We start from the raw sequence: 19661 nt of genomic DNA on the forward strand, positions 1-19661 counted from the left end.
ACCATTTAGTACAGGAGAAACTAAGGCTCAGGGAAGGGAAAGGACTTTACCAAGGTCATACATCGGCTTCTATGGGGCTAGAAGGGAGGCCCCGAGTCCAACTCTCTTATTTTACAAAGGAGGAAACTGAGGCCCAAGGAGAGTAAGTGAGTTGTAAGTGACAGGGGTGGGGTTTGAACCAAGCTCTTTTCATTCCAAATTCAGTGCTCTTCTTTTCTCTGTATGATGTCATTTCAGATCACCATCAGCCTCTGAATTTTGTTGACTTTTTTAGAAAATGAAGTGGACCTGGGCAGCATTGCCCAGTGAGTAGAGTGTGGGCTCTGGAGTCAGGGGACCTGAGTTTGATTTCCACTTTGGCTACTTACTCTCTGTGTGATAACGGGGGGTGGGGGCCACCTCCCCTCCATGGGCATCACTTTCTTCTTCTGGAAAATGAGGGAATTGGACTTGGAGGTCCCTATAAGCCCTGCTCTTGAGTCTGATGGTATCTTTTTGTGGTCCTCACTAGGGGAAGTATACATCTGCAGGCTAAAAGCCTTGCATGTGTTATCTTTCTTTGTCCTGGCCTCTGTTCCTGGTTCATTCCTAGGGTCTCTCTAAGCCTATGTGTTTGACCATTTCTTGGATCGGAACATAACATACCATGACCATTGGTGTGGCCAATTTCTTGCTTCTTGGAATATAGACTTTAATTTCTTCCTTCTTTCCCTACTTTCTTCCTTCCCTCTCTCCTTCCCTCTTTTCTTCCCTCCTTCTCTCCTTCTTTCATTCCTTTCTGTCCCTCCTTCCCTCTTTCCCTCCATCCTTGTTTCCTTTCCTCCTACTTTCTTTCCTTCCCTCTCTCCTTCCTTCCTTCTCTCCCTCTTTCCCTCCCTTCTGCTTTCCTTTCCTCCCTCCTTCTTTCCCTCCTTCTATCCTTCTTTTCCTCCCTCATTCCTTCTTTTTTGCCTTTTCTTCTTCCTTATTTCCTCTTTTCCTTCCTTCCTCCCTTTCTTCCCTCTTTCTTTCTTTCTCCCTTCCTTCTTTTTCTTTCTTTTCCCTCTTTTTCTTTCAGTCCTTTTCTGTTGTTTTCTTTAGTTTTCATTTTTCTTTTCTTTACTTTTCTCTTTCTGTCTCTCTTCCTATGTTCCTTCCTCTGTCCCTCCTTTTTTGTCTCCCTCCCTCTCTATCCTTGGCTTCGGTAACTTCTGAAGGGGTGTGTCTGGGCTCTGAGGGAAGGATGGAATTGTGGGTAAATGTGTTCTAGGTGCAATATAGCCTTTGCCAGTGGGTGGTGCACTTCAGCAGTCTCTCGTTAAATTTTTCTTTTGGATGAGCCTTCCTAGCCAGGGTTGGCAGTTTGGCCTTGGCGTGTAGGAGTGGAGGAAAGTACTTTGTTCCTTGCACAGCCTGTTCATTTATGCCTTATAGCCTGTTGAGAACAATAATTGTTCTCTTCAGAAAAAGAGGTAGGTGGCGATTGATGATAATAATTCATTCCATTCATATTGTGTGGGCTTGGTAAATGATATTGTGCCCTTGGGCTACTGGGCTAGATGGTTCAAACTACCTCAGTAATTTGGAGGATTGTGGGCCCTCCATGTTGATTTGTTTGAGCTCAGGGACTCCTTGTAAAATGGGAGCACTGGGGGGGGGGGGCGCTCAGGCATCACCCAATGACTGTCAGATGATGAAAACCTTTTGGTAAGACTAGGCCTCCCTTCTGTAAAATGAGGAGCTTGAACTAGACCAACAGAGTCAAACTCAGATAGAAACAATCTCTCTGCTTCACAGATTGACTTAGAAAACCACAAGTGACCATTCACTGATGTCGTATTGTATTTGTATTTATTTGGTTAAACATTTCCCGATGACATTTGAACCCAGTTCCTGTACTCGAGGAGTCTTGTGGGCTGTGTGTGGCCTGTAGGCCAGGAGTTTGACACCTCTAAACTAGACCAATGAAACTCCAAAATGGTGAGTCCAGCCTGTCAATGATAGAAACCAGCCAAATTGGGGGAGGGGGGCAGCCAGTGAATAAGGCCAGCATCCCCTAGGAGGCCCAGATCGCACAGCAACAAAGAAACATTTTATTTACAAGTTCAGGAGAACTACGTAGTTTATGCTGTGGCTACATTTTAACTGGGAGGCAACTAATTTTCTTTCAGCATGAAAAAATTTGTCCAGTTTTTTCGAAGATTAACATTTATATAGTACTTTGCTTACAAAAACACCTTACAAACATGATCTCATTTGATCCACCCAGCAACTCTTCAAGATAGGCGCTATCATTTTATCCCCACTTTACAGATGAAGAAACTTAGGCTGCAGAAACTTAAGTGACTTGTCCAGGTTCACACAGCTGGTAAGCATCTGAGGTTGTTTCCACTGCACCACCTGGCTGCCCAAGATTATAATTCAAGCTTTGAGTTCGAATGGCGAAGTACATTCTTCAGCTTTGATCAGAATATCCAGGACACATCACTATGGGTAGTAGAGCAGAGAGTTTCTTTTTCATGTCCACAACTCTCTCTCTCTTTATTTATTTTTTTTTTTTTTAGGCAATTGGGGTTAGGTGATTTGCCCAGGGTCACATAGCTAGTAAGTGTCAAGTGTTTGGTCTGAGGTCAGATTTGAACTCAGGTCCTCCTGACTTCAGGGCCAGTGTTTGCCCCCGCAACTCTCTTAAAAAAAAAAAAAAACAAAAACAAGTTCCTGTTGAATTTTTCTGTTTCTTATACCACCACAGTTATCCCAGGAATCCCTTCCTTTCACCCTCCCTGAAAGCTATCCCCTATAACAAATAATATTTTTGGAGGAAACAAAAAGTCAGCACAGCTGATGGATACATTGAAAATGCCTGAGAACGTGTGTAGCTCATAGTACCTATGGAGCTCCCCGCTCCCCGAAGGACCTCTCCGTCCCTGCACTCAACTCTTACCAGAGCCTTGTAATTTGGGTACATTTACTTCTGATTCAGGGTATGTGGTTGTTCTTGCACTGACATTATTGTGAATCTTACTTTTCCTCTACTTACCTCACTCTTTATGTATATCTCATAAGGTTTCAGTATATTCACCACACACAATTTCTTTTTTTCTTTTTTTTTGGCAAGGCAATTGAGATTAGGTGACTTGCCCAGGGTCACACAGCTAGTAAGTGTTAATGTGTCTGAGTCTGGATTTGAACTCAGGTCCTCCTGACTCCAGGGCCGGTGCTCTATCCACTGCAATGCCACCTAGCTGCCCCACACATGCATGATTTCTGACAGCACAGGAACATTCCATTACACCCATGGACCACCATGTGCTTAGCCAGTCCCCAATCCCTGGTTGCTTTAAAGGGAAATCATACCTTGCTAATTGAGAAGAATTTGTTTATTATTTCATTCAACAAAGGCTATATAAGCACTTTGCTAACTGGTGTGTGAGCAAGTATGTTTACACACACACACACACACACACACACACACACACACACACACGCAAAACAAGAGAACATCTGGTTGTAGAAGGGAAGGGAAGATCAGCCACTTAGCAGTGTTTGAGAGAGATGTTTCTGTAAATGCCGTAAAACAAATGTAGGTTCACATTCAAAATGGAGATAAGCAGTGACCAGCAGATGGAGCTTATTTATATCTTCCCAAAGTCATGCAAGGCAAAAAAAGCCCTCAAACCAAAACCAAATACTTACTGAGCCCCTGCTGTATGCAAGACACCATTCTAGGCACTTGAGAATACCAAGATAAAACTTAAAAAAAAAATCCTCCCCGCTCCCAAGAACCTGACATCCTTCCTCACCAAGACTCTGTTTATTTTAAAGCGGGGCCAAAGCACTCCCCAAAGCCCCTAAGATAGTATTAGATGCAGTCACAGTCTGATTTGAATCTTACAGTCCTGTGGGTTGAGTATTTGTTCTGAACCCAGACCTCTGATTTCATTGGTATAGGAACCCCCAGTGTGGAAATCCCCTCCAGGAATGCAAATCGACACTGGTTCTGAACAGAGAAGTTAATTGCCTTGCCCAGGTTCACACAGCTGCAAGGCTTACCTGAGGTGGTTATTGGAACCCATCATTTTCCAGACTTCCAGGCCAAACACTTCTTCCCATTAGCCTAGACTATCATTAGGATTATACCATCTTTTGGCATTTATGATTCTTGGGTACCATTTTTTTCTTTGGACCACATAACTCATCTTCTACCCTCTGCAGTGTTTCCATAACCCTCTTAACATGTGACCGTCTGACTCCTTCAGTCTCTTCCACTCTGCCAACCCCTTCATTTGTGTCCCATGAAAGCTTAAAATGGCACTGAGGATTTTGGGACACCCAGTATGCCTTGTCTTTGAACCTGCTTTCCCCATGAGCTGCCATTCCAGTTTCAGACTCATCTGGGTACCTTAGCTACCATCTTTTGCCGTTATATCCAGTGTCCTCCTATGGAGATCCCCATCACCAAAGCCCATCTCTGCCTCTTTAAAGCTCATGTGGATTAACTCTGAGGTCCCTGAGCATTAAGATTTCATTGGTTTTATTTCTTTGAAAACTAGGTTCAAACGCTACCCTCTCCATGAAATTTTCTCTGTCCTGTTCCAAACACTGAACACCTTCCTTTAAACTCCTGAAGGACTTACTTGGTGCCACCCAACTTTGTTGACCAGCCACAAACATTCACTAGTGGCAGCTACATGGTGCAGAGGAGAGAACACAGATAGTGGAGTCAGGAAGAGCTGAGTTCAAATCCTGCCTCAGACACTTCCTAGCTGTGTGACCCTGAGAAAGTCACTTAAGCGCTCTCAGCCTCAGTTTCCTCATCTGCAAAATGGGAATAATAATAGTACCTGCCTCCCAGAGTTGTTGTGAGGGTCAAATGAGATGATATTTGTAAAGGGCTTTGCAAATCTTAAAGCACTATATAAATGTTAGTTATTATCATCATCATCATCATCATCATCATTAGTAGTAGTACTAGCCTCAGAACAAAACTTCATAGGTTGCGCCTCAGTTTACCCTTCCTTTCAGGTTGACCCCAGACTATTGATGACTATATTTTGGATGTGGCCCTCCTGCCAGTTTTGGGACAGAGTGATTCATATCAATTCATTCCTATCTTTTTCACAAGGACTATGTGGGGCCAAATCCAAGGCTTTTCTGAAATTCTAATTTGGCATTTTTGTTTCTTCATAGAGATAATTACTACCTAGGACCGTGTGCCCTCCCAGATGTTTGCAGATCAGTGAGTTGGTCTGCTATCATCAATCAGTTGAGTAGCATTAATGAAATACCTCCTGTGTGCCAGTCACTGTGCTAGACCCTGGAGATGACAAAGTCAAAATTCAAATAGTCCCTGCCCTCAGAGAGCTTACATTCTAGTGGGGAGACTATATTCTCTAAGAGTAGGCATATCAGTCACCCAACAAGCATTTCTTAAATACCTCCTCTATTCTAGGCACTGTGCTAAGTACTTCAGAATGTAAAGATAAAAAGGAACAGTCCCTGCCCCCAGGAAGCTTACTTTGTATCTGGGGAGTCATCAGACAATCAATCCACAGACATTTTATGTGATTGTCTACTATGCGTGAGGCACTGTGTTAGACCCTGGATAAAAATCAAATAATCTTTGCCCTCAGGGAACTTCCATCTTGAATATCACAGCGAAGTGGACCAGTCCGCCATGTCAGACCTAGAAAGCTGGCCAGTGAACTTGAAGGTCATCGGAGAATCTCTGAGAAACTAAGGCTTTGGAAGGGTCTCACCTTAGGCTGTACCCAGATGTGGCACTGACGGGGACGTTAGCCCTGTGATAGGGGTGGGGCAGGGGTGGGAGGAGAAGAACAGGGTGGTGATTTCACGATGAAGACGCTCTTTGAGAGTAGAAATCGTTCCACCCGTTATCTTTGCATTCTCAGTCTAGCACGGTGCCTGGCATGTTTGGGTAGGAAGTGCTTATTAATAAATGCGTGTTGATTGAAAAGTTGAAAGTCACATTTTCAGTTTGAATTGGGGAGGGGGGCACTAGCCGAAGGTAAGGCAGGCTGGTCACAAGTCTTGTTGCCTGTGTCAGACTTGCCCGCCAAGCCAGCCAGGGCCAGAGATCTTGCCTTTCGTGTGTGCGGCAGCCAAAGGGTCAAGGTCGCAGCTTGATCCCCTGAGTCCTGCTGAAGGACCCAAGGAGCGTGGCCTTGGTCTCCATCAGGCGTTAGTTGGCCAGGGGCTCCAATCAGCTTAGGTCTGGCTGATTTGACTTCTTGGTTTCTGGCGAGGACCCTGTGTTTTAATTAACTTTTACAAGTGAATAATGGGCCATAGCCACAATCCAGGCAGCTGGCAAAGGGACCGGATGGTGTTCCATTGCAATATAACAACATGTGCCTAAGTCTGAAGCTGGCTGGTTTTGTGACACTTTACAATGAACAGGCTGGCTCTGCTCGCCTCCACATACCCCGCCAGGCCTTTGTGTGACCTTATTTTTTTTTCCATCGTCGCATTAGGGGGTTGTTTTATGTGTTTATTTTTTGTTTTTTCTCCCTCTCTTTGCGTTTGGGAGACTTCAAAGCTGGGCTGATTTCACTGCCTGTGTCCAAAATTCCTGTAAAGGTCAGGCTGCTCCTGCCTGAGGCAGGCTCCTTCTCCCTCTCCACCCCTTCCCCAATTGCGGCCTGGGCCAGCTGCTGCTGAGCAAAGGGGGTTGGGGGGGGGTTTGGATTTAGAGGGTAGAGTTGGGTCCAGAAGCTCTCCCAAACTGTGATTTGCAGCTGACAAGGATTTGAATGTAGGGAGTCGAAGAGAGGGGACGGCAGCAAAAGGTGGGCTTGTCCACAGCCTGGACTTTGGCAGAGTCCACTCTAATCACTTGCTTTTTGTTCTTGCAGCAAGCACAAAATGTTCCTAGATGAGGAGCCACTGGTAAAGCGGAGACGGTCCCAGAAGCCAGCGATGGCCTCTGACTCTTACAAGAGGGCAGAGTTGGCTGCTCTTCGCCAAGAAATGGAGAGTGGCAGAGGTGAATCTGACCTTGAGAGAAGCCTTCTCCCAGAGGCAGGCCAGAGTAGCAGTGAGGTTTGGGTGGCACCTGCTGGAGAGCAAGGCCCAGGTCAAGGATCCCTGGTGAGCGTTCAAGAGGATGGGGTGCCTGGGAAGCGCCCTGAGGAGCTCGGAAATCAGCGGTCATCCTTGATGGCTGACATGGCCAAAGGTTGGCCACCCTCGAGCCGAAGCTCTTTGGTGGCAGAGCAGAGCAGAGCGCCACTACCGGAAGTGGCCAAAGGCCCCTTCGTGGCTGTGGTTGGGATCACTGAAGCCGTCATGGATGGTGGGGCTCCCATCCAGCTGATTCCATTCGGTCGAGAGGAGAGAGCTGAGCACAGACGGGGGGCAGAAGACCGCAGCCAGATCCGTGCCATGCCCAGCAGTGAGAAAGGGGAAGCTGGGGATAATGGAGCTCTGAGTCAGCCCAAGGCCAAGGACCAGAAGACTGAGAGGCGACTGGAAAGCATCTTGTCAGAAAGGGATCTGCTGCAGCAGAAGGTCAGGGGCACTCTGATATTGGGGATCAAAAGTGGTGACCAAGGGGAAGGTGTTGGTATGGATGTTCCATATAAAGGAACCTCCCAGGACCCTTGGATCCCAGGTCAAGGGCTGGAAGGGACTGTAGAGGTCTCTGAGGCCAAGCCTCTCCTTTTCACCAATGAGGGAACTGAGGCAGGCCCAGGGAGGCTGTGACTTGCCCAAATAAGTTGGCAGGTCTAGAATTTGAACCCAGCTCCTCTGACTCCCGAGCTCATGCCCAAGCTGGTAGTGAGATACTTGATGGTAATTCCTAAATGGGGTGAACCTCAGGACGGGCCTGTACACAGTAAGCCAAGGTAGGGTCTAGCGATGGAACAAGGTGTAGCGCAGCAGTGGTGTCTCCATGTGTGCTTGTGTCCTGTCCTTTGGACCACAGGTTCAAGAGCTAGAAGAGGAGAAGAGCCATTGGCAGACCGAGTTTGAGAGAACCCAACATGAACTGATGACCCTCCGGGCCCGCGAGAGTGAGAGTTTGTACTGGAGCAAGAAGCACATGGGCTACCGCCAGGCCGAGCTGCAGGTGCTCAAGTCTGAGCTGGAGAGAACCCTGGAGGAGAAGACAGAGCTCAAGGAGCGACTCAAGGCCACGGAGATGCGTGTGGAGGTTCTGCGCCAGGCTCAGGGCTCCTACCAGAGCCTGGAGGGAGAAGATAGGAGGTTGTTACCAGGGTTTGTTGGTCTTTGATGGGGAGCACACCAGGCCCTTGCCCTACAGTCTCCAGCTCCCATGCTTGAATTCCCTCCAGCTTTTGTTTGGGGAAGGTAGGGTGGTGTGGTGGCTAGGGAGCTGACCAGGAAGACCTGGGGACAAGTCTGGCCTCCCACACACTAGGCAGGTCATTCAAGGCTCTCAGGGTTTGAGGCCACACCCTAAGATTCTGAAATTGTGTAGAAGGGGCCAACCTCCCTTGGGAAAGGAAGTTTCCCCATCTGGGAACACCCACACCGATGGAACTGTGGGTCTGTCCCCTGTAGCTAGCCTCCCATATAGAGTCTTTATACACCTACACTTCCCAATATACGCCTCCTCTTATAACAAAGAGGAAAAACAGAACTAGTTTGATCAATCCACAAACACTTAGTAGGCACCTCCAATGTGCCAGGCCCTGTGCTAAGCGCTGGAGAGAGAGTAAGCAAAACAAAACAGTCCTCAGCTCAAGAATCAAGTCCAACAATGTATGCAGTAGTCCCCCCACCTCTGCAAAGAAGGGGGTGATGTACAGTCTCATATTTTTCTTTGGTCATTATGATTGCATAGCAAGTTGAATTTCTAGACCTGGGATTGAGAGAGGAAGAGAAGAGAGACTCCTTTGCGTTCTTTTATCCTCAGTTTGTCTCCCCTCCATCATCTCCAGCCCCACTAGGGAAGCCCAAGTCCCAGTGGGAGAAGTGGCCTCTCAGAAGTATGTGAATCACAGAAGGGTTTGCATGGGGAGGCCTGCTCCAGAGGTAAACGGAGGAGGCGGTCACCCCTTTTGATAGATTGGGGAAACAGACTCACGCTAGCTCAGTGTTGTGTGGCCAGGTAGGGGTGAGACAGGTCTTGAAGCCTCTGTGCTGAGAAGGAAGTAGGAACCAGCTCCCAGGCCATTAACTGGAATCAGCTGAGCCTTCTCTTGTGCCAACTCCACGCTGCCCGTAACTCAGGTTTGGATACCTCAGATTACTTAGTTGATTATGGTCTCATTCAAGCACGAAAAGGATCCATGAAGAAATCCCTTGGATTGAGTTTTTTAAAACGGGGCGGGTGTGGAGGGAGAGCCTGGACTTTTGGCTCTCAGCAGTTCCAGTATCTGCTGGGAAGCTTTGGGGGTGGGGCTGGGGGGCAGGTGTTGTTGTTCCTTCCTGGCTCTGCCTGATGGAGGCCTAGTAGGTTAGGAACTGTGAGGGAGGGCAGAGAGCCCCCTCTCGACCAGCTGTTTTGCTTTTCCCCTTTTGTGGCTGAGCCCCTCACCACTGTCCTTTCTCTTCCTCCATCTCAGCACCCTGGAGAAGCTGAAAAGCCTCCGGGTGAATGTCAGCCGCCTGCTGGCCTCCATTCTTCCTCACCTGGAGCTGGAAGAGGTCAACTTCGAGTCTGATCAGGTGGATGAGATCCTGCAAACTGTGTTAGAGACCAACCGCATCCTGGAGTGATTGGCGATGGCTCCCGCGCCGTCGCTCGCCTTCCCCACGGTGGCTGCCTTCTTGCCTTATGTGTACAGAATCAGTAATAAATGATGGCTGGCGATCTTGCTGCTTCTCTCCCTGCCTTTTGGGATGGGGGGGGGGGTGAGAGACCACTCAATACCCTCAGATGTCAACGAATTTCAGAGTTGGAAGGGGCTTAGCCGCCATCTAATCCAACCCACATCCCAAAAGGGTCCCCCCTGCCACAAAAGTGGCAAGCAGTCATCCAGTGTCTGCTTGGGGATGTCCGACAAGGTGGATCTCATTATGGGAGGCAGCTTAGGACAGTGGAAATTGCATTGACCGTGGAGTCAGAGGACCTGGGCTCAGCTCCTACTTTGGACATGCTGCCGGTGTGACCCTGGGCAAGTCACTCTTCCCTGTGCCAGTTTTCTCCCCTGTAAAATGAGATGTTGGACTCAATGGCCTCTGAGGGTCTTTCTGGCTATCAATAGAGGAGCTTATGGGTGATCTTGGGTAAATCACTTTATCTCCTTGGGCCTCCTCCTTCAATCTGAAAAGTGGTGAGGTTAGACTAGGTATCTTTTGGGGTCTCTTCTAAAGCAGTTCATTCCACTTTGGGTCAGCTCTGAGTATGAGGAAGTTTTTCCTGACAACCACCCTCAGTTTACTTCTCTGAAACTTCTTCCCATTACTCTTAATTCTGCTCTCTGGGGCAAAACGGAACAAGTCTCATCCATCTTTCAGGGGCTCGATCTTCAGGTACTTCTTTTCTTTTCTTTTTTCTTTTTTTTTTTTGGCTAGGCAATGAGGTTAAGTGACTTGCCCAGGGTCACACGACTAGTAAGTGTCAAGTGTCTGAGGTCAGATTTGAACTCGGGTCCTCCTGACTCCAGGGCCAGTACTCTATCAACTGCAGTGCCACCTAGCTGTCCCGATCTTCAGGTTCTTCAAGGCAGTTATCCCATCATCCCTGAGCCTTCTTTTCTTCAGGCTAACTACACCCATTTTGTTCACCTGGTCCTCATGTGATGTGGGCTCAAGGCTCTTCCTCATCCTAGCTGCCCTTCTCTGGACACTTTCCAGCTTATCAAATGCCCTCCCTAAAACATACCCAGAACTGAACCCAGTACTTCTAATGATGTCTAACCAGTACAGTGGGACTTTTGTTCCTGGGCCCTAGGTGGCCCTGCAGTGGACAGAGCGCTGAGCCTGGAGTCAGGAAGACCTGAGTTCAAATATAGCTTCAGACACTTACTAGCTATGTAACCCTGGGCATGTCACTTAACCTCTGTTTGCCTCAGTTTCCTTATCTGTAAAATAATAATAATAGCACCTTCCTCCTAGGATTGCTATGAGGATTAAATGAGGTAATAATTGTCAAGCACTCTGCACAGTGCCTGGCACGTAGGAAGTGCTGTATAAAAGCTATTCAGATTATCTGCTGTACCTCTTATGTTACCTAAGATTGTATTAAGTAGGCCCTTTTTTGGGCCTACATCCCACATCCCACCATTGACACAGACCAACAGCTGTCTAACCAGGCCTCCGCCACCATGGACTTGAGTGGTCGATTCTTTGAACACAAGTATAAAACTTTACATTCATCCCTCATTACATTACATTTTAATAGATTTGTTCAGACGTCTCTGGATTCTGACTCTTAGCTCTCCCTCCCAAATTTATGTCATATGTACTTAATAAATAAGGATGCTAACTAAGCCTTTATTCAAGTCGTTGATCAGAATGTTTAATAGCACAGGCCCAAGCACAGATCCCTGGGGCACTCCATGGAAGACATTGGAAGTTGATCAAACCATTCATGGCTACCCTTTGGGTCTGGCCATCCAAACTGGTCCCTACTGTCCTCCAGTCTTGTGTCTACCCATCTTCTCTTGTCTCTTGAACTGGAGTCATAGGCACAAGCTGTTTCTGTGTCCCAAGAACCTCTGCTAGTCTTTTTCCTTTCCAAACACCAAGGACCAAGACCAGTTGGTCTTGGTTTAATCATCTGATAAATCTGAATTGAGCACCTACTGTGTGCAAAGCATTATACGAGGCCCTAGAAGGGTGGGGAACCTGGGGCCTCGGGGCCACATGTGGCCCTCTAGGTACTTGGGCGCAGCCTTTTGACTGAGTCCAAGTTTTACAGAACAAATTCTTTTATTAAGGGGATTTGTTCTGTGAAATTGAGATTCAGTCAAAGGGCCGCACTTGAGGACCTAGAGGGCCACATGTAGCCTTGAGGCCACAGGTTCTTTACCCCTGCTGCTATGGAAGTTTCAAAGAAGTATAAGACAAGTCCCCTTATATACATCAGACTAGTGTAGATAAGTACCATACTACAGGAGATTGGTGTAGGTTGAATTGGTCAAGGAAAGTATCATGGAGGGATTTGAACTTGGCCTTGAAGAATAAATAAGGATCATAGATTGTGAAGCTGAAAAGGGACTCCAGAAGCCATCTAGTCCAACCCCCTCATTTTACAAATAAGGAAGCAGACCCAGGGAGGGGAAGGGACTTACTCAAGGTCCCACAAGCCAGAAGTGGGCAGAGCCAGGATTTGATCCCTGGTCTTCTGACTCTGACTTCAGTGCTCTTCCTACTCCACTGCACAGCCTCCAAGATGTGCAGAGGGAGAAGGCATTCCAGGCCGGGTCATAGGGAGTAGGCATGTACAAAGAAGGCAGGAACGAGTGAAGCATAGAGGGGAATGTGGCAGGGGGGAGGGAGAGGAGTAAGGAGACCAATCCGGCTTAAAGATGGTGTAGGTTGGCACCAGCTGGGTGAGGGGCTCTGCCAAGGTTAGGGAGATAACAAACTGAGGCTGGCCCTTTATAAGTCTCCCCATGTATCCATACCTATCAAGGCCAAAGCGTTCCTTCAACCCTGTGAAGCATAGGGATTGTTTGGAGTGGGTACCCACCTTCCTCCCAGCCCTGCCAGTTCACGTTCACCCTTGCCCAGCTTTGTTACTTGGCTAGTAACGCATCAAAAGCATGGAGATGCCCTCTCGGTTGGTGAGAGCCTCTGGAAGGAAAGCCTCTGCTGACTTGCTTTATTTTCCCAGGGCAAGGCATTGTGTTTGTGTTCTATGGTCAGCGATTCTTTATTTCATGCCTACTATGGGCTGCTGGAAAGGATACAAAAGGAGGTAAGACATGGTCTCTGCCTTCTCGAGTTTGGCAATAGGACACCATAGTTCAACTACATTTTTTTAATGTAGCTACAAGCCCCCCCCCCCCCAGTAGTCTCTATTCCTTCTTCCTCACTTCTCATGGTTAATCAGTTGTCAAATCCTTGGCAATGCTGTGACATTCTCTCCCATCTCTTTTTCACTCACACTGCTACCGCCCCAGTTTGGGGCCCCACTCAGACTTAGAGCAACGCAATATTCTCCCCACCTCCAGTGCTATACCACTCCCCACTCCCAGGTTACTCTTCCTAATGCATAGCTGCAGTCATGTAACTCTCCCACCCCAAATCCTCCAATGACTCCCGATTGTGTGCCAGACTTCTTAGCTTGGCATTCAGGTCCCTTCATAGCCAACTAACTTTTCCAACCCGATCTCCCATGACTCCTGTACACAAACCTTCTGCTTAGTCGAACTGGACTGCTTGGCTTCCTATGCCCTGTTCTCCTCACCTCTGCACATATTTTTTGTGTGCTTTCCATTTAACACCAGGCCAACCCATGTTCTTCCCTTTGTCTGCTGTGAGCCGGTGAAAACTGGACTGAATGGTGTGGTGCCAGGCCCAGCCTCACAGGTTAAATGTGTGCTATGCCTTAATTGACCAGGCAATCCAGCCTCTCTCCAGCCTTTTGCTTGCTATGGCATACCTAGATTAAGTCCTGTGGGTCCTTGTCCCTCATTTCTCATTCCTTGTTAAGTAGTTCAGACGATACCCTGATTTTGGGGCTCCACACTCCCTCTCCCCAACTGCCTTGCCTTAGTGGTGATGGGGCAGTCTCCTATTAATGCCACCTCAACTCTCTGTCTAAAACTCAATAAAAATTTGAACCCAAAGCAGCTTTAGCGGGAGCTTGGATGGGAGTCACATCTTGCTTCCTGTCTAAACTATCAGCCTGCCCAGGGAGCTAGAGGCAACGAAGGCCCCACACCTTTGCTCTTCCCTATTGGCATCTGTTCTCTCATAACAGCCATCCCTGTGTGGCAATGTCACTCTTCCAGAACAGCTCCTTCCCCTTTTGCACTGAGCCTGGAATGCCTTCTGCCCATCTCTGCCTCTTTGAAGCTTACATAGATTATCTCCGAGGTCCCTTAGTGCTAAGATTTTATCAGTTTTATTTCTTTTAAAACTGAGCTCAAGTGCTCCCCTCTCCATGAAGCTTTCTCTGCCCTCCCCCAACCCCCTGCCAAGACATTGAACACCTTCCTCTAAGCTCCTGAAGGACTTACTTTATGCCAGTCATAAGACACTTCCCACATACCCACATGTGATGGTCATTCGTTCATTCAACAAGCATTTCTTAAAGTGCCTAATATTCTACAACCTTGGTGTCAGACTCAAATAGAAAGGATCCCTACAGTGCATGGTGTCTTAGAAAACCACAAATGAACATTCTCTATGTTGTATTGTATTTTTTATTTATTTCATCAAACATTTTTCCCAGTTACATTTTAATCTGCCTTGGTTGTATCCTGGAGTTTTGTTTTTTGTTTGTGTGTTTGTGTGTGTGGTTTTTTTTTGTTTTTGTTTTTTGGTGAGGCAATTGGGGTTAAGTGATTTGCCCAGGGTCACACAGCTAGTAAATGTCAAGTGTCTGGTCTGAGGCTGGATTTGAAATTAGGTCCTCCTGACTCCACTGACCCACCTAGCTGCCCCCTGGAGTTTTGAAGCCATATGCAAGCTGTGGGTCATGGGTTTAATACCTATGGTTTACAGGGTATTATATAACTCAAGGCCCTTGAGGAGAGGAACAATTCATCCCTCCTAGTAGTGATTCAGTATGTGTTTATTGAAAGAATTCCAGTTACATTCCAAAATGGTACATTCTGAATAAAGAGAGATACAGGAGGGAGAGAGACAGGGACAGATAACTGGAGCCTGGGGATGGTTGGAAAGACTTCCTGGAGTATCTGGGATTGGAGCTAAGAGATGAAAGATGGTAGACTGACAGGAGAGGGGACGGAATTTTAGGCATGCAACCTAGGCTGTCTTGACTTTTGTCTTGCCACTGGACTTCGATGACTGGAGGAGAGAATGAGGCTGATGACTTTGTGCAACTCTGCCTCAACTAAATCCAAACTCATGTGCAAGTCAAGACACCATCCATCCTCTTCCAAAACGAAGGACAAATATCAACAACAGCACGAATCACCTCATTATACAGAGAAGGAAGCCGAGGCCTATGGAGGGCAAGTGACTTGTCCAAAGTCACACATAGGCTCCTAGAGCTAAAGCTAGAAGGGGCCTTTGAGACCTCTAATCTAACTCCCTCATTCTACAAGAGGAAGTAAACTGACTCCTGGTGGGTGGCAGCATGGGATCCTCAAGGGAGGAGGAGGAGGCTGGTCTAATTGGAGGAGGGAAGCCTTGGTTGTATAATGTGAGACTAAGTCACATCAGGTTGGACCATGGAGAGCGTTGGGTTCTTTATCCCCAGCCCTGCTGGCTCTGCTTGAGAAGGCAAGATCCTCCTTGGGCCTGACTGGAATTCCTTCTCCTTTCTTCTTCCTTTTCTTTTTTTCTTAAGAGCAAGAAAATGAAGGCCATAGTTATTTACCTTCTTTGGTTGCTTTGTGACTCATTTGGGAGGAGATTGCTGCCGCCCCATCTTCTTTTGCAAAGCATTATTGTTTGGCTCCATGGCTCCCTCATAACCTGCATGAGAGTAGAGTGTCCTCAGGGGCAGTTCTTGGATGCAAGGTGGAAGGCATCCATTATCATTTTGTTACTTTTTTAAAAGTCTTATTGAGATTTTGGAGAGGGGGATTTGAATCATAGTCATTCCTCAGTTTATCTTCTCCTCTATAATCATAGCACCTACCTTCCAAGGTATGATGAGCACGGTGCATGGCACACAGTAAGTCATAGAGATGTTAACTATCATTATTATTAGCTATTATTTGACCCTCCCTATACCAAAGAAAAATAATTAAGCAAAACTCACCAACAAAATGACTACCAGAATATTATATATTCTGCACCCGTAATCCCCCCACACCTTTGCCAATAGAAGAGAGATATGTTTTATCACCTATTCCAGGACCAAGATGGGTCATTTTTTAATTTTTAATTTTATTTCAATTAACAATAATTTATTTTCTCTTCTTCACACCCCTCCTCACCCCACCTTTGGTCATTGCTAATCTGAGATCTACTACTTTTTTATTTATGTTATTGTAATGGATGTCTATATTAATTATTCTTTTAAAAATTTAATTTTTTTCAATTAATAAACATTTAGTTTCTGGAAATATATTTGACATGATTGTACATGTATAACCTATATCACATTACTTGCTGTCTTGGGGAGGAGAGAGGGAAGGGAGGGAGGGAGAAACACTTGGAACTCAAAATCTTACAAAAATGAATGTTGAAAAGTATCATTATGTGTAATTGGAAAAAATAAAATACTATTAAATGTTAAAAAGAAAAACATCTCTCCCTTCCTTTCAGTTGTTTTTCAGTTGTGTCTCTCTCCCTTCCTTTCAGTTGTTTTTGTCATGTCCTACTCTTCGTGACCCCATTTGGGGTTTTCTTGACAAAGGTATACTAGAGTGGTTTTCCATTTCCTTCTGCAGCTCATTTGACAGATGAGGAACTAAGGCAAACAGGGTTAAGTGACTTATCCAGGGTCACACAGCTAGTAAGTGTCTGAAACCAGATTTGAACTCAGGAAAAGGAGTCTTCTTGACTCCAGGCATGGTGTGCTATCTACTGCACCACCTAGCTGTCTATCCTGCCTACCTCCCACCCCACCCCACCCGACTCCACTTCTGATTGAAAAATAAAGAAAAACAAAACCCTTGTAAGAAATATGTATGGGGGCAGCTAGGTGGCGTAGTGGATAGAGCACCAGCCCTGAAGTCAGGAGGACCTGAGTTCAAATCAGGCCTCAGACCAAACACTTGACACTTACTAGCTGTGTGACCCTGGTCAAGTCACTTAACCCCAACTGCCTAAGCAAAAAAATTTAAAAAAAAAACTACCTTAAAAAAAATATGTATGGTCAAGGGAAATATTTCTGCACTGTCCACGCATGGTCATTCTGTATTTTCGGTTTGTTGCTTCTGTCAATAGGAGAGGAAAAGAGTTTCATCATGGTTCCTCTGGAATCATAGTTGACCGTTGTGTTGATCAGAGTTTTTCAAAGTTGACAAACAACTTTTTGAATATCGTTATTATTTTATAAATTGTTCTGGTTCTTCTCACTTCACTTTGCATCAGTTCATACAAATCTTCCCAGGTTTTCCTAAAACCATCCCTTTCATGATTGCTTTTTTTTTTTTATTTTAGGCAATTGGGGTTAAGTGACTTGCCCAGGGTCACACAGCTAGTAAGTATCAAGTGTTTGGTCTGAGGCCAGATTTGAACTCAGGTCCTCCTGACTTCAGGGCCTGGTGCTCTATCCACTGTGCCACCTAGCTGCCCCACCTTTCATGATTTCTTATAGCACAATAGTATTCCATCATGTTCATATACCATAACTTGTTTAGCCATTCCCAATTGATGGGCACTCCCTCAGCTTCCATTTCTTTGCTACCACAAAAAGAGCTACTATAAATATTTTAGTAGAGATAATGATAGTAGCTAGCATTTATATAACACTTTTAGGTTTGCAAAGTGCAAATATAACCTCATTTGATCCTGACAACAGCCCTGGGAGGTAGGTGCTGTTAAAATGCCCATTTTACAGATGAGGAAACTGAAGCAGACAGAGGTAAAGCAACTTGCCCAGAGTCACACAGCTCGTAAGCATCTGAGACTTGATTTGAATTAGGGTCTTCCTGACTCTAGACCTAGTGCTTTTGGTCTTCTCTCTCTCCCCCTCCCTCTCTCTCTGTCTGTCTCTGTCTCTGTCTCTGTCTCTCTCATCTCATTGGAGTATAGGCCATGTACTAGTATCTTTGAGTCAAAGAGTCTAACGACTTTTGAGGCCTAGTTCCAAACATGCAAATGTTCTTCTCCTGGTTCTGCTTACTTCAAGTCATTTCCTATGTGTCTACCTACATTTCTCTGAATTCCTCATGTTTGTTAGTTCTTATGGAATAATCATAATTGCTAGCATTCATAGAGTTTAAAGTTTGCAAAGCACTTTATGGGTATGATTTCATTTTATCCTCATAACAGCCCAGGGAGGTAGATACTATTATTATCCCCATCTTACAGATGAGGAAACTGAGGTACAAGTTAAGTGACTTGCTCAGGGTCACAAAGCTAGGAAGTGTCTAAAGCTTAATTCAAGCTTATCTTCCTGACATCAAGTCCAGTGCTCTGACAACTGTGCCCCCTAGTTATATAACAATATTCTATTACATTCATATGCCGATCCCAACCAATCAGTACTTTTTTTCTTGAAGCTACTACTTTTCGACTAGCCCCTAATGCAGCCACTTAGGCTTAGAGGGGAAGGTCCTTCAGAAAGTATCTAAGAAATGACCATCGTAACTTTCAGAACACTCCATGGTCATAGGATACGGTTCTAAACCTGGAAGGGCCCTCAGAGGCAACTGAGTCCAACCCCCTCATTTTACAGAGGCAGAAACTGAGGCCCAGGATGAAGAAATGACTTGTCTAATGTCATGTCTAGGACCTCAGGTAGAGCTGGAAGGGCTCTCAGAGGCCACTGAGTCCAACCCCCTCATTTTACAGAGGGGGAAACTGAGGCCCAGGGCGAAGAAGTGACTTCATTCATGTCCAACTCTGACATTGTCCAGAAGGGGAAAGTGAGGCCCAAGGAGGTGAGGTGACTTCCTCAAGGTCACATAGGTAGTAACTGACAAAGGTGGGATTTGCCTCTTTCTACTGCCCCGCTTCTCCGGCTAAGTAGCAGCACCAGGAAAGGAAGTTCTACAATCTAGTCCAATGTTTAACCACTCTCATGGTCAGGACATTCTTCCTATCCATTATATAACCTGAAGCCTCCAGTTAGAGTGGAAGCCATTTCCTCTTGGCTGCCTTCAGGGGTGTCACCTGGCAGCTTTCCCGCCATCACAATGGCTCCCAAGACTCCATTCTCACACTCCAGGAGGTCTTGGACTCGCTGGCCTCTGTCTGCCTGTGTTCTTCCGAGCTCTGCCTCCCACCTGGAGATTGCTGACTCAGGTAGCTCTCATGGGCCCTGGCAAACCAACACCTAAGAACATGTTGGTTTATCATTACAGACAGATTAACAGTAACATTAACCATGAGAACTGTGAAACACGAAGGGCCTCTTGCAAGTGTGACACCCTTACACCTCCTGGCCCCAGCACTGCTGTCTTCCTCCCTCCACAGACCAACCATGGACTCTACTTTTTATTCTTCTTCTTTATTTCTTCATGTCCATGTCAGAATTCACACAGGAGACACACTCCCCAAAGTTTCCTTGGTACCTTCCTTGATCCAACCACTCAGTGGTATGCCAGAGATGGCTCCTTTGGGTGGGAAATCTCTGAAACAGCACAAGGAGAAATTCTGGGGGTTGTAGAGATCCCCAGGGCCTGGGGATAAGGAGGGCTGAGGCCTAAGCTTGGCTCTCCCGCCAATATGCTGTGTGATCTTGGGAAAATCAATTCCCTTCATTGTTTCCTCAACCAGAAAACATGGGTAACAATCTCTGCACCGCCTACATCATAGAATTGTTTTAAAGAAAACTTAGGAGCAGCTAGGTGGCACAGTGGATAGAGCACCGGCCCTGAAGTCAGAAGGACCTGAGTTCAAATCCGGCCTCAGACCAAACATTTGATGTTAGCTGTGTGACCCTGGGCAAGTCACTTAACCCCAATTGCCTTAAAAAAAAAAGGAAAAGA

The 19661-nt window shown here is 46.3% G+C and overlaps 1 protein-coding gene across 1 annotated transcript in view; it reads left to right on the forward strand.

Moving 5' to 3' along the window:
• Window positions 1–9789, forward strand: part of MORC4 (MORC family CW-type zinc finger 4) — a 42517-nt gene extending 32728 nt beyond the window's left edge. The window contains exons 7-10 of the mRNA XM_027845593.1: window positions 5170–5244; window positions 6855–7509; window positions 7928–8208; window positions 9534–9789. Of these exons, the coding sequence (XP_027701394.1) occupies window positions 5170–5244; window positions 6855–7509; window positions 7928–8208; window positions 9534–9687 (1165 nt within the window). The 3' untranslated portion in view covers window positions 9688–9789. The remainder of the gene's footprint in view (window positions 1–5169; window positions 5245–6854; window positions 7510–7927; window positions 8209–9533) is intronic.
• The last annotated feature ends 9872 nt before the right edge of the window (window positions 9790–19661 follow it).

This window comes from Vombatus ursinus, unplaced genomic scaffold, assembly GCF_900497805.2.
Source record: "Vombatus ursinus unplaced genomic scaffold, bare-nosed wombat genome assembly UNPS02014982.1, whole genome shotgun sequence".
Taxonomy (NCBI): domain Eukaryota; kingdom Metazoa; phylum Chordata; class Mammalia; order Diprotodontia; family Vombatidae; genus Vombatus; species Vombatus ursinus.